The sequence below is a fragment of the Orbicella franksi genome, chromosome 2, assembly GCF_964199315.1.
Source record: "Orbicella franksi chromosome 2, jaOrbFran1.1, whole genome shotgun sequence".
NCBI lineage: Eukaryota > Metazoa > Cnidaria > Anthozoa > Scleractinia > Merulinidae > Orbicella > Orbicella franksi.
In genome coordinates, this window is record NC_138146.1 from 26,320,016 (window position 1) to 26,332,901 (window position 12,886).

At 38.9% G+C, this 12,886-nt stretch overlaps 1 protein-coding gene across 2 annotated transcripts in view; it reads right to left on the bottom strand.

Annotated features, from left to right (window-relative positions):
* Nucleotides 1-12,886, bottom strand: part of LOC145478938 (tyrosine-protein phosphatase non-receptor type 13-like) — a 49,438-nt gene that overhangs the window by 6,302 nt on the left and 30,250 nt on the right. For both annotated transcript variants that reach the window (XM_081457138.1, XM_081457137.1), the window contains exons 33-45: nucleotides 11,909-12,260; nucleotides 10,417-11,438; nucleotides 9,801-9,953; nucleotides 8,235-8,339; nucleotides 7,598-7,777; nucleotides 6,976-7,251; nucleotides 6,806-6,889; nucleotides 6,575-6,661; nucleotides 6,273-6,364; nucleotides 5,331-5,469; nucleotides 2,493-3,328; nucleotides 1,535-1,676; nucleotides 46-136 (exon numbers count right to left, since the gene is read on the bottom strand). In XM_081457138.1, the coding sequence (XP_081313264.1) occupies nucleotides 46-136; nucleotides 1,535-1,676; nucleotides 2,493-3,328; nucleotides 5,331-5,469; nucleotides 6,273-6,364; nucleotides 6,575-6,661; nucleotides 6,806-6,889; nucleotides 6,976-7,251; nucleotides 7,598-7,777; nucleotides 8,235-8,339; nucleotides 9,801-9,953; nucleotides 10,417-11,438; nucleotides 11,909-12,260 (3,559 nt within the window). The remainder of the gene's footprint in view (nucleotides 1-45; nucleotides 137-1,534; nucleotides 1,677-2,492; nucleotides 3,329-5,330; nucleotides 5,470-6,272; nucleotides 6,365-6,574; nucleotides 6,662-6,805; nucleotides 6,890-6,975; nucleotides 7,252-7,597; nucleotides 7,778-8,234; nucleotides 8,340-9,800; nucleotides 9,954-10,416; nucleotides 11,439-11,908; nucleotides 12,261-12,886) is intronic.

The following is a 12,886-nucleotide window of genomic DNA, read 5'->3' on the forward strand; positions in this document are numbered from 1 at the left end:
TTAATGAGGTGAGATAAGTTGAATTATTGCAGCAGCATTACGTACATGGTAGCACATTTCTGTATCTGTTCTTGTCCTTGTTTGCTGGTTTCTTGCCTGCATCACACCCATCTGTTTGTTTTATCTCCCTCAGTGCCTACAAAACATCACAAGAGAATTACATTTGTCAGAGTGCTAATACTCTAGTGTATATATGTGTAACATATCCTGCAAACAATTGGGGTTGAAGGGTGGTAAGGGGTCCTGGTGGTGTGCGCTGGGGCCACCAGGTGTGCTTTGCAAATGCCAGGAAATGCTCCACCACCAAGCTGGCTGTTGCATGTCCTTGTCACAACCCCAGTAATGCAGTTGTACTGCAGCTGAGCGAATATGGCAAAAGGTGGGTATCCGGCGCCTTTCAAATAACGGGATATTGTGGCTAAGGGAAGGACACCCTGACAGAAAACCCAGGCCCTCCAGGTTGGGGGTTGGGCATGTGGCCAATCCCCCCATCCCGTAAAAAATCATCGATTATGGAAACCAGAAACTCTAACAAGCAATGTTACATGGGGAACAGCACAACTACTTGCCAAACTCCAAATGATAATTTTATCACATGGGAGGGGGTTTTGGCTCATGGAGCGAGGCAACAGTGGCTGCTCGTGACCGTGTGACATGGCGAAGGAGAGTGTCTGGTCCTATACCCACTTAGGGTTATGGTCAAAATCTATCCTGCGAACAATAGTAAAGCATTAACTGAGTATAATCGATAAAAGTGCCGTTTTTTGTCACTGACTTGCATAGTTTAAGCCTTCATCATCGAAACGTCTTGCTAAAATATACAAGTCAGTGACAAAAAAACGGCACTTTTATTGATTATGTCATCTCCTGACTACATATACTCAATTATTAGCTGCGTATTTTGTCCTCCTCCCAAGCTAGTCAATGTAAACTAACACTAGCTCAAGTCATAAACCATTAACTTTCTTTGCATCCTCAATCCAGTGCTGTTAAATTAAAAAAAAAGAACCTAGCAACATCTCTTCACCTCCTTCCATCTGTCTTGTGACAACATCTCAGACTAGCACAAACACAATCATACCACTTTACTGAATAATGAACCATCCGTCATAGAGCCATCAAAGGGTCAAAATATTATGGGCCTGTTAATGGGCAGTTGGATAAGCCACAAAATAAATCCAGAAACAATCCAGTGGAAGGAGTATTTGATGAGAGAAAGTGGTCACAGTACAGTGCAGCAAGACAATCATTTTTACTGAGTTGGAGGAAGTACCTGCATGGTAAAACTGTCACTCTTATTTTAAGTTTTGTGGAAAAATAAAGACCCTGAAACTGTGTGAAATAATTAAAATTTATAAAGTGCCTCAGTTTCACATTCAAACAAGTGTATGAGGGGAAAGGAAAAAAAATGCAAGGCTTGTTCACCCGACTTGAAAGACAAAATATAAGCTTACTACGTGTACCTTCAGTAATATCTTCCTCAACAAACTCAAACAATCTCAGCCAATGTTAGAATACTTGTACTAGCACCCACCTTAAACTCTTCAGCAGGGACATTTGAGTCTAGTTTTTCCCTGAAACTTCTGATGAGGTTGTCGAGACTTTGCCCTGTGTACATGCCACCTTCAATCACATCAATCAATGGTTCCGTTGGTTCCGGAGGCTCGTCACTGCCACTACAATATATAAAGTTTGTTTAACAATAGTAACACCAGTACTTAATGTCTCTCACTAACTTATCAACATATAATAAGGTAGTTGTTACATGTGAGGAACTTGACTGTTAAAGGGGCTGACAAACTGGAAATGTACTAAGGTAAAGGTAGGTAACGTCTGTATAAGAGCCACGTGGCCCATCAGGCCGGAGCTTATCCCGATTTCTTTAGCATGAAGCGACTAGGAGTATTTCTACTCCCCCTGGATGGGATGCTACTCCATCGCAGGGTTACCCCCAGCATTAAGTTCGCTGGTACCCATTTATAAACCTGGGTGGAGAGAGGCACTGTGAGAGTAAAGTGTCTTGCCCAAGAACACAACGCAATGTCCCCGGCCAGGGCTAGAACCCGGACCACTCGATCCGGAGACGAGCGCACTAACCATGAGGCCACCGCGCCTCCCCGGAAATGTACTAAGACAAGTAGGTTATAGTTCATGTCAGGATTGGAACTCTGGAAAACTGACCCACAAGCAAGAATTACATTATATTACAAGGATTAATTTAATTTCTACAAGGAGCTCAGTCACAATATTTTGAGTTATTTTGGCCATGTACAAAATCACCTTTAAGTTGAAAGAAACCTAAAAATAAAAGTTTACTACGATAGAAAAACACCACTGAAGAGATAATAATAAACCAAAAAGGAATGAGGATGGTTAAGGATGGAGAAGATTAACATGGATAACAAACTATGAGCTTGAAAATTTGTGCTGACCTTTTCAAGATACGCAAACCTTGGCATAACTCCTTTAAGTATTCAGACTCATTTCCATACCTGCCATGTCCACTAATGGTGCCGTTCATGACTGGTTTAGAATTCAAATCCATATTTGCTGAATACTTTGGTAGAGATTCCACTCTAGGTGGTGGCTTGACAGGTGGTTCTTCATCATCTGAGGGAAGTGGTGTGGTAGGGATCGGTGGTGGAACATCAGAGAGCCCTGTCGCATCAAGAGAATTCCCGGGTACAAGACTGTCATTGCCTCTTGTACTATTCTTGTCTCCTACAACGTTTGTTTCCTCTGATTCAGTGTTGGTATTGTTTAGCATGCCGATCACAATCTGGCTGTTGTCTCTTAGCATGTCAAATACATCTTCATCATCAATATCAACGTCATCATCGTCATTGTCACTGCTATCATCTGTATTGTTACTGTTGTCTTGGACATTATCATTGTCTGATATAGAACTAAGTTCATTGATTTGCGCTTGATTAACTGACTGTGCAGCATTAGCAGCTTCCTGTAAGTCTTTCCTATTGTCAAATGAACTGCTTTGATTTGCTGATGAACTAGATCCACTCTGAAAGAAATGTCTGGATTTGTTAGGCACAAGATCAGGAGTAGCATCATTGTCACTGTAGCCACTTTCCCACTGTGAGTCAAATTCCTGTGGATCTACAGAGTGCAGAGATTCAGGCGGTGAAGGAGGAGGTTCCAGTGATGCAAGTAAGGATGATAACACAGAGTCAGTGTCTCTCTTTTGTAATTTTGGTGGTTTGTGTTGGACATGATTTGCAGGAGGCGATGATCTGCCATTTGCAGCTGAGATAGCATTCAAAAGTTCTGTGACATCATCTTCATCCTGTATGTCACTGGATCCACTAAGTGTCTAAAGACAAAACAAAGATCAACTTGTTTCAGAAATACACTGCTTGTTTTTTACTCTAAATAACAATTTGAGGTATAAATTAGGTTAATGTTTAAAGCATTTACAGAAATGCAATAATTAGTTTTTATAACATTATGTTAAGTTCGTTTGTTAAAGCAAAACAAGTTTACAATTAAAGAAAGAAAGGTTTAATTCCCCTTCTCATTCTTCTCATTCTTAATAATTTGAGCATTGCATAGTAAAATCAAGCTGATCTATTTTAAAAATGGTCTATTGTAAATAACTGTTAACAATATTGTTTTCATAAGGATTTTGTTAAAAGAAAAAGAACAAATCTCTTCACATTAATAAAACAAAAGAATTCATGATTTTCTTGTTTAAATTGGAACTCAATTACAAGACATTTCAAGAGAAATTATAATCCATAGAATGATTTAGACACAAGCCTAACATTTAGTCAATTGTGACCCCAAGGTCAGAACATGTCTGAGGGAAATTTACGGTAAATAAACCAACATTTAAGTGAAGAAACTTACTGCAAAGAGAAGAGTAAGCATTTTAAATCTGTCCTCTGTAAAATCTTGGTGTTAGTATAGGAGAGCCCCACTCTGGCATGCAGTAGAAAGATGAAAGGGAAGTTGTGAGTAAGCTTTAAAATGAGCTTTTAAAGATATGCATAACAGGAAAAGGTGCAGTTCAGAGCATGGGCTGAACAGCCTTAAATAACAAAGCGACCTTTAGTAATTTATCAGATCATTTAACACTGTGTCAGCATAATACGATAGTCTTCCAGCTCTAGAGTAAAGTTAATTGTTTTGAATGACAAATCAGCCAATTTTAATGCCAATATAAATAATTTGATGGTTTCAGGTGTCATCTTAGAGGATGTGATGTAATGTAATATGCTGCTAAAAAGAGAATTATTCAGTTATCAAGACTTAAACCATATTTGGTAAAGAATTAAAGCATGACCTCTACTTCAGAATGTAGGCTTTTAATTGCTTCAGGCTTTTTCTTGCATTACTTACAAGTTCAATCACTGAAGTTTAGCTTTTGTTTTGAGTTAATTAATGTTATTTTAAAAAACAATTTCAAGACTGTTAGTTAGAGTTTATAAAAGGCATTAAGGTTAATGGGCAAAAATTAACTGTTAAGATTATTATATGAAATAGCTTTATTGCTGTTACCATTTTGAAGCAGTATCTTACAAATCATAACTTAAACAAAAGATTGAATCAATGATTAAACTGTAATCTTAGCTTGAAGGTTAGACTTAGGCTTGACTCAGATACCCAGACATTCATGTTTATGTTCAATATTGCCCTAACGTTAAATCAGGCTGATCTCAATTGCGTGTAATTCTTGGTTTTCATGTAACGTAGTCATATTCCAAAATTAAAAATCACCTTTCCTTCTGAGGTTTTAGTTTCATCACACAAAAGACTCTATAGGCACTTGATGTTTGACAATGTTTTAGCTCAACAGAGTTCTTCTGTTTGTAATAGAGCATGTTTGAATTTCCCAGCTTTTGCGCTGCGTGACATGAAAATGGCAGCCCAAAAAGGCTGTTGCGTAGGTCAAAAGATGAGTTATCGCTTTAGTTTTCGCTATCTAAACGGTGCTTGCACTAGAAGAGGCATTTATTCCAATGTGTCGGAGCTCTAGAGTAAACATTTTTCGTTTCAGCAGCAAAACTCAGTGAAAAATGTTTCTGTTATTTTACGGCTGCCATGTTTGTGACCCTCCGAAGGGCACAAACATGGCGTCTCCATACAAAGCTCTATAAATTTGGATGACACACTTCCACAAATAACATGTGAATGAAAAACAGCAGAGACCTGATTCTTGGCGAGGTTGTCTATATAGCAATCATCTATCATATCCCAGATTCTTGAATTTATTTATTGAATGGTTACGAGTTTTAGTTTTGATCACATGACTGGTAAAAACCAAGAATTTGGCTTGTTGATTCTGATACAGATAAAGGGACATGGACACACACCTTATCCTTGTCCTCTAGGGTGATGTCAAGGTCTAAAGAGTGAGGTGCTCTCTCAAGAGGGCCTCTTGTGGCCCCTGATGGTTCTGCAGGTGATTGTGGAGATGTGATGGCAGAATCAGCCATATAGAGTTTAGTCGGTCTGATAATCATTAAATAATAGAGTAATAATATTAGCAAAAAATAAGTTGAACATTATCTAAAGGCTGCACACTTGTCAACCATGCTTCTCTTAGTGCTTAAGTTGTTGGTTTCCATGGCATAAGACAATTACAGTAAGAGTATTGCCATCCCTTATGGATAGGATGTCAGTTCACCTCATCCTACCCCTGGTGTTTTGATCAGATTGTTTATCAAACTGTCATTTTCACTCATCAGGTTGAATACCAGACCACTATACCCTAAGTACAACACACTTTCACAAGTAAGAAATAATAACTTTACAATAATTAATTTCTTGTTCGGACTTTAAAGTGCTGACAAGGATCAAACTTCACAAACTTTGTTTCCCATGTATTAGTTGATAAGAGTTTTTTAAACTGAAGACACGATTCATCCTCCGCAGTTCAAATATGTGTCTGAGTTTTTTAAACTAATAATTCAATTTTCATTAACAAAATTGCATTGTTCTACACACGCTAAAATTCAGGTATCCACTAGAAAAGTACCACACCTATAATATAACACTAGATGCTCAGGTTAAGAGATACCTGCCAGATCTGTTCAATTTTTTTTTACAAGTCTTTTTTAATTTGTTCTTGTTTTACGTGAAAACAATCAAACAACATATTTCACGGTTTATCAGCGTCTAATGTGGTTTTCACAGTCTTTCAAGGCCTTGAATATTTTCAAATTCTAGGACTTTCAAGGCACATGCAAACCCTGTACATTGGTCTGGTCTCTACAGGCCAATATGAAGCTATTAACGCTGTTATGGGTACACACCTTTTTATCTCTAGTTCCACTGTCCCAGTGATTTTTCTCAACATGCCAATAACCCTTGCATGACTAAGTCCTTGAACATTTTCTCCATTAACCTAGTGATATGGGACAAAAGAAAATAATATGCATGAGGTTGCACTGGAAGCAATAAAGTATATATAACGTGAACAGTAATATTGTTATAACCATATCCTCAAATATCATGTCACCGTTGTAATACCAGTCAGTAATTGATAGACAGTCGAACATGCAAGTTATTATTTTTAGTTTAAAAAAAAAGCCTCTGAAAAAACAAAACAGTTTACCTTCAAGATCTGGTCTCCAACCCTTAACCTGCCATCACTCTCTGCCACACTACCAGGGCTTATTGTCTTGATAAAAATTCCTTGTGCCTACAAAATAGAACCAAACAATTTAACGGGACAATAACTCACACATCAAATGTCTGTGTTCAGTTTTACAGCAATCAAACTGAAACATGCAATAACTGTATTAGATTCATGACTGGTAACCAAATCAGCTGTATAATCACTCACATCTGAACTGAAGGTTGGTGCAGCTACCAAACTGAAGCCGAATCCACGTGGGCCTTTGTCAAGCTTCATGTTAAACTGTTCACCCTATATAGACAAATAAAGAAGACAAAGTAACATGTTAATAACAAGAGAAGCTTTATTTGCAGTGGAGTGACAGAGGTAAAACCTACCTGAGATTCTTCATCTTCATCATCGGGCTCTCTCTTTTCACTCTTATCATCATTTTCATAGCCATCATCATCACTGGAGCCTGTCATGTCCTTATCTGGGATATCAAGAGACTGCGAGGGGCTCAGCACTTCAGAATTTGTCTGTTGAGCCATGGCATATTTGGATTCAGCCAGTCGTGGCCTTCTTTCCACCAACAGACGAGCAACTGGTCTTGCAGCATCAAGATGCTGTCTAGCTGCCACAAAGCCAAGGCCGTCGACTTTGGTACCATTGATCTGGATAAGGTAGAAGTTGAATATCAAAATCAAAATAAACAACAAGGTGTCAATCTTGTGTAGCTGAATGTGGTAACTTTGGATTATCAAACTCTGAATGTAACTTCAAAACTTGTGAATTTTCTGTCTTAAAGCATTGAACATCCTTACAAAACACAAAATAAGAACATGGACAGGTCAATTCTCAAAGTAGTGATCACTGGGATACCATACATATTCAACATAACAAAATCTTGGCCCATGCAAACTCTCAAACTTTCATCCCTAGATCTCTAGGCTAAATATCAAAAATTATTAGCACATTGCATAATCTTATCTGTTATCAAGACAGCACTCTAATACACACCTCCAATATCCTGTCTCCTTGTCGAAGATCTCCCTGAGTGGCTGCAGGCTCTCCTGGTACAACATCCTCCACAAAGATCTTCTGATCTTCACCTTCTCTTATCAGCAGGCCAATTCTCCCTTGTGTTGTTCTTGTCAGGTTTAAAACCTCCACAACACCTGACTGAGTTGAGCCAACAAGCTTCAAAGCAAACAAAGCAAAAAAAAAGGTGTTACTTATTGTAGTTACACATTAGCTTCTTTGCATATGGACACCATTGGGCCTGGCAGAGCTGCATGTCTGTATTAATGAGGTGCTGGCATAATATAGAGGTAGAGATTTAAGTCTGATCTGGTTTTTCTGAGACCAAGTGAATTGTCAATAATAATCATGTCGCTATATCTTAGGAGAGACTAACTGCAGATTTATTTAGATGGTAAATATGGTGACAAACAAACAAACCAACAAACAAAAACTTCATTTAATTTATTTAATGTAAGTTATGAATTTCAAATACATTGTGTGGTTTGTGAAAGCATTATCAGACTTTATTTCAGTGTTCAAATAAATTTGCAAAATTCATACGACTCACTCACAAACAAACAACAGGCAATGACCTCATTGGGAAAAAAGTAACAATATGCATATGGCAGCTCACCCCTGTAGGTCTTCTAAGCACTACAAGCTTGACATGTTGCTTGGTGGCTCTTAGCACATTAACTGCTTCCATGTGCTTCATTGCTGAAATGTCGTGACCATCCACCTAGTAAGGAAAAAGTTAAGAAACAGTCACATGCAGTGTAACCTGCCTTATGACCAGCTTGTTTATTAAGAACAACTTGCTATTAAAAGCAATTTTAACATGTAGAATAGTGTTCTACATGTAGAGTCAACTGTACCTAATCCACTGTAGGAAAAAAGATGGCGGCTGTACATTTTACCACAATACCTTGCAAACCTAACACAGCCAATAGGACACAAAAAAAGCCAAATTTTTACAACATTTTCCCCTTTGCTATAAGGACATTGAGTAGCCTAGATTTGAAGATTTTATCACGTTTCTGTACATTTTTATGAACATTGTCAAGGTTTTCGTGTGCTAAGAATTATGGGTAACTGTACCAGTCGCCATCTTTTTTCCTACGGAGGATAGTGTATTGGTAGTCTGACCAAACGTTTTTAATAATTGCATCATTAACGGGATCCTAACTAGTCTACAACGGGCGACAAAAGTAGTTGAGACACTTAATATTTAACCTCTTATTCTATTTTATTTTCCTCTATCGCTAATTTTGTGATACCCCTGGCTCCCCAATTCAATGTTGTGTACATGTATGTCTAAGAAATAGACATGCAGTACATGTAGTACAGCTTAATGGTGATAGCAGTTAAACCAATCCAGTCACCACTATCACACCATATTTCTGTTTAACGCCCAAGTCGCTAGTGGAGGGAAGGTGCCTAGAAAGCCTGGGGGCTTCAACCGCAGTCACATCCCCAAGGTGCTAGAACGCCCGACTGGCCTGCCCAACCCACAACCAAGCCACGAGCCCTCTGCGCCAGGCCCCCTACAGGCACCCGTCACAATCAAGTCAGATGGCTCAGTGGAAAAAAAAATGCTGAAAAGAGGGGGGGGGGGGGGGGGGATAGGGAGGGAACGCCGACAACCGCTAAACTACTATAATTCAATCCACAACGCCACACTAACAGAGCAACGAACACACTGCAAGCACATGGGACAACAACACATGTAGTAACCAAGAATACTGCAGACAATGTCAGCCCCAGGGCTCCCACGACCATATGACTGCTGCAAATGCTACAGAATGCACCAAACACTTAACAAACGTTAACAGATGGCCAAGACACTATCAAACGCCTACAAAAAACACTACTGACCAGAGTAGCTCCTAGTCATAAACTATGTAAAATTTCATTGAACTATATCAAATGTTACAGAATGCATAAAACACTAAACAAATGCTAACAGACAGCCAAGACACTAACAACCGCCTACAAAAACGCTACTGACGAGACTAGCTCCTAGCCGTTAACTATGTTAAATTGAAATTTAACTGTATTATTTTAATCACAGAGCACCTTCTTTCCTGGGCATGTCCACCAGAGAAAGTAATTGACATAGGATGAGAATTAAACAATTAACGAAAAAAGAAAGTAGGCTGCAGAAGCAAGCCTAAATGCTACATTTGAATAGTTTCCTTACCATGAGTATCTGATCTCCCTGTTGAAGACGGCCATCCTCCTTAGCTGGACCACCAACAATGTCACGAACAAAGCATCCACCTACAGTGTTTGCCCCTCCTGACAGAGTGAAGCCAAGACCACCTGAACCTTTCACCAACTCTATGTGTAATATCTGGGGTTGAATTATTAAAAAACAAAATCCACAATTCAATTTGGCATACAATATCCAAAACAAAAATTGAAAAACACAACTAATATCACATAAGTGTTATAATACATTAAATCAATGATAGCTTTCAACTGACTGGCCATACACTAGTGCTTTTCTACCTGCACTTCAATTGGTTATTCAAGGACAAACTTAAATAGAACAAAAAACAGTCCCTCATTTACATAGTTACTTGTAAGGGTTTAATTTACTTGCCACAAAAAACTGTAGGAGCTAGAGGTGTTTGTTCTGCGGTTTCTTATTTCAGTCAAAGCATTGCAAATTTCTATAAATTTGCCACCTACATGAAAGCTTTATTCTTGCAGCTTTTTCACTCAACTTGCAAATTTTATCACTGGGAAACTGAATCAAGACCAGAATTAGCTACACAGGTGATCACAGCTGAGGGAAAAACCAGCTGGGTTACCTCTTCCTGAGGAGTCATGCTGGCTGGTTCTTTGTCATCCTCAACCCCTGATGTGGAAGCCGACACTTCCTCCCTTTTGTCACTCATCAGTGCTTCCTCCACATCGCTTTCCTCAGACTCTGACTCTGATGAGGAAGGAGAAGGAAAGGCTTCACTCTGCAAAGGTGGCTCACTGCTTACAACAGACACTTGTGTTGATTCTGTGACTTCTGGTTCAACTGGTTCCTCCTCTGTGGATTCAATGGAGGACAACTTTCCCATAAGCTCCTTCACGCTTTCCTCGTCATAAATAGAACGATCACGAGGAATGATGTCAATAGAGGAAGACCTCCTTGAGTCTTCAACATCACTAGATTCATCTTCAGCTAATGGAGCATCACCAACAGATGATACATCAGCATCTTCATCTTCACTTTGTTGAATAGCGGCTTGTCGGTTGATTTTTGGACTTTCAGAGGGTCTGACTGATACAACATTAGGAAGAGAATTTGTTGGAGTCAGAGAGTAGTGTTCTTTCTTAACCTGCATGACTGGTTCAGAGAGTCTGTTGGTGAGGTTAGGGTGACTGGACTCTGATAAATGAGGATATTTTACTGGTTCATTGGTCATCAAACTAGACCTCAAACTAACAGGAGCTTCGGTGGCAGATGCTTCTTGCACCCTAACAACTTCTTCTCTAAGCAAAGGCTGTTCCCTAGATGATGAATCAGAAGACCTCTTGTTCAGTGATGGTGAGTGATCAGTTTTAAGCTTGTTCTGGATGTCTGCCAGAATTTGTGCGGGGTCCACATCGCTGGCATTAGAGCCTGATCTTTGTAACAGGGAGGGAGGAATAGAGGATGGGTCTCGTTTGACAAGAAGCCTTACTTCTTGAGGACCCATGCGAATTTGATTGATGGCTTCTTGGTGAGTTACACCTTGCATGTCCTTTCCGTTAACTTCTAGAACAATATCACCGATCTGAAGTTTACCGCAAGCTGCTGCTGGTTGCCCTGGAAACATCTTCTTGATTCTTAGGAAACCTAAACATGCAACAGACATGCTACAATGAGTACCTCTGCAGCAAAATGAAAAACTGAACTTGTCTGTAAAGCAGTGACAAAAAGCACTCTATCATGACCTTGAAGTTTAAAGCAGGATTAATGCAGGTAATGCAGGAAATTGAATTTAAACTCTGACTAATCCCAGGCTAAAAAGAAATAATAAAAATGAAAAAAATGTAAAAACTGAAATCAGAATCTAAAGCATTTGAATGGCCCAATTTTTTTCTGACATTTTGTTTTTGTTACTCTCTTGACAAGTTCTCTATTCAGCCAAATAAAAATTAAAGTTTAAAACACTTAAAATATGCAATAAAAGTTTCACTTGATGTGTTTTCAACTCCAGCAACCACCAACTATCTTTTTTTTTTTTATTTTCAAGGTCCAGTTACCACCAACTAACAAGTGCAACAAAACACAGTAGCAGAATTTTTGGAACTTTTCCAGCTCACCTCCATGCTCCTCCCCAGCTCCCTTGCCACCAACCAAACTAAGGCCAAGGCCTCCTACACCCTTTGAAAGCTCTACCACAAATGGCTTGTCAGGGGGATGGGACCTAGTTTTCTTCCCAGATGACTTAGGAACATTAACAGCAACTGATCGATCCAGGATAAGTCTTGTCCTGTAAGGAGCCATTTTTATAGTCTCTACTGCCTGTTTGTGTGTGACGCCCACAAGACTGATACCATTCACCTGCAGGATACGGTCACCAATTTGTATCCTGCCGTCCATATCGGCTGGACCATTGGGAAGAAGGGACTTTATGTAGATTCCACCGAGCTTGACACTGGTGTTTATTCCACCCTGATAAGAGTGAAGAAAATTACCATAACATGAGTCATTTTGCACGAGTAAGGATAGAATGAAAATGAATTGAGACAGATTCCGCTCAAAGTTTGAGCAATTAGTGCAAAAATTATACACTAAAAATCTACTTATAGCATGGTAACCTTTTGAATACTATTTAAAACATCTCACTGTAATTCATTTCTCTAGGTGACCCCACGATTAAATCCCCAAGCATTCTCAAAAAATTTAATTTCAAACCTCAAAATGCTTGAAGCGTGTGTTATTGTGTTTTCAACTAAAGCGAAACGTCCGTTTTAATAGAAATATGGATAACTTATACATGTGGATGGCTGCATTTCTTTTGAAAAATCCAAGATTGGACTCTTCAGTCCAAAAATGCATTTTGCATTTCTTTGCAAAACAGATTAATTCAAGATTAAGATCAAGATTATTAAGATCACTTGCAACATGGTGCATCTAAGAAACCAAAGAATCCACTCGGGCAAGGATTCTTTGATGCATCATGATCTAAATGATCTTGGATTAATCTGTTTATTGAAGAAATGCAAAATTCATTTTGGATTTAAGAATCCAGCATGAGATTTTCCCAAAGAAAACACGCCCTATCATCAAAAACAACC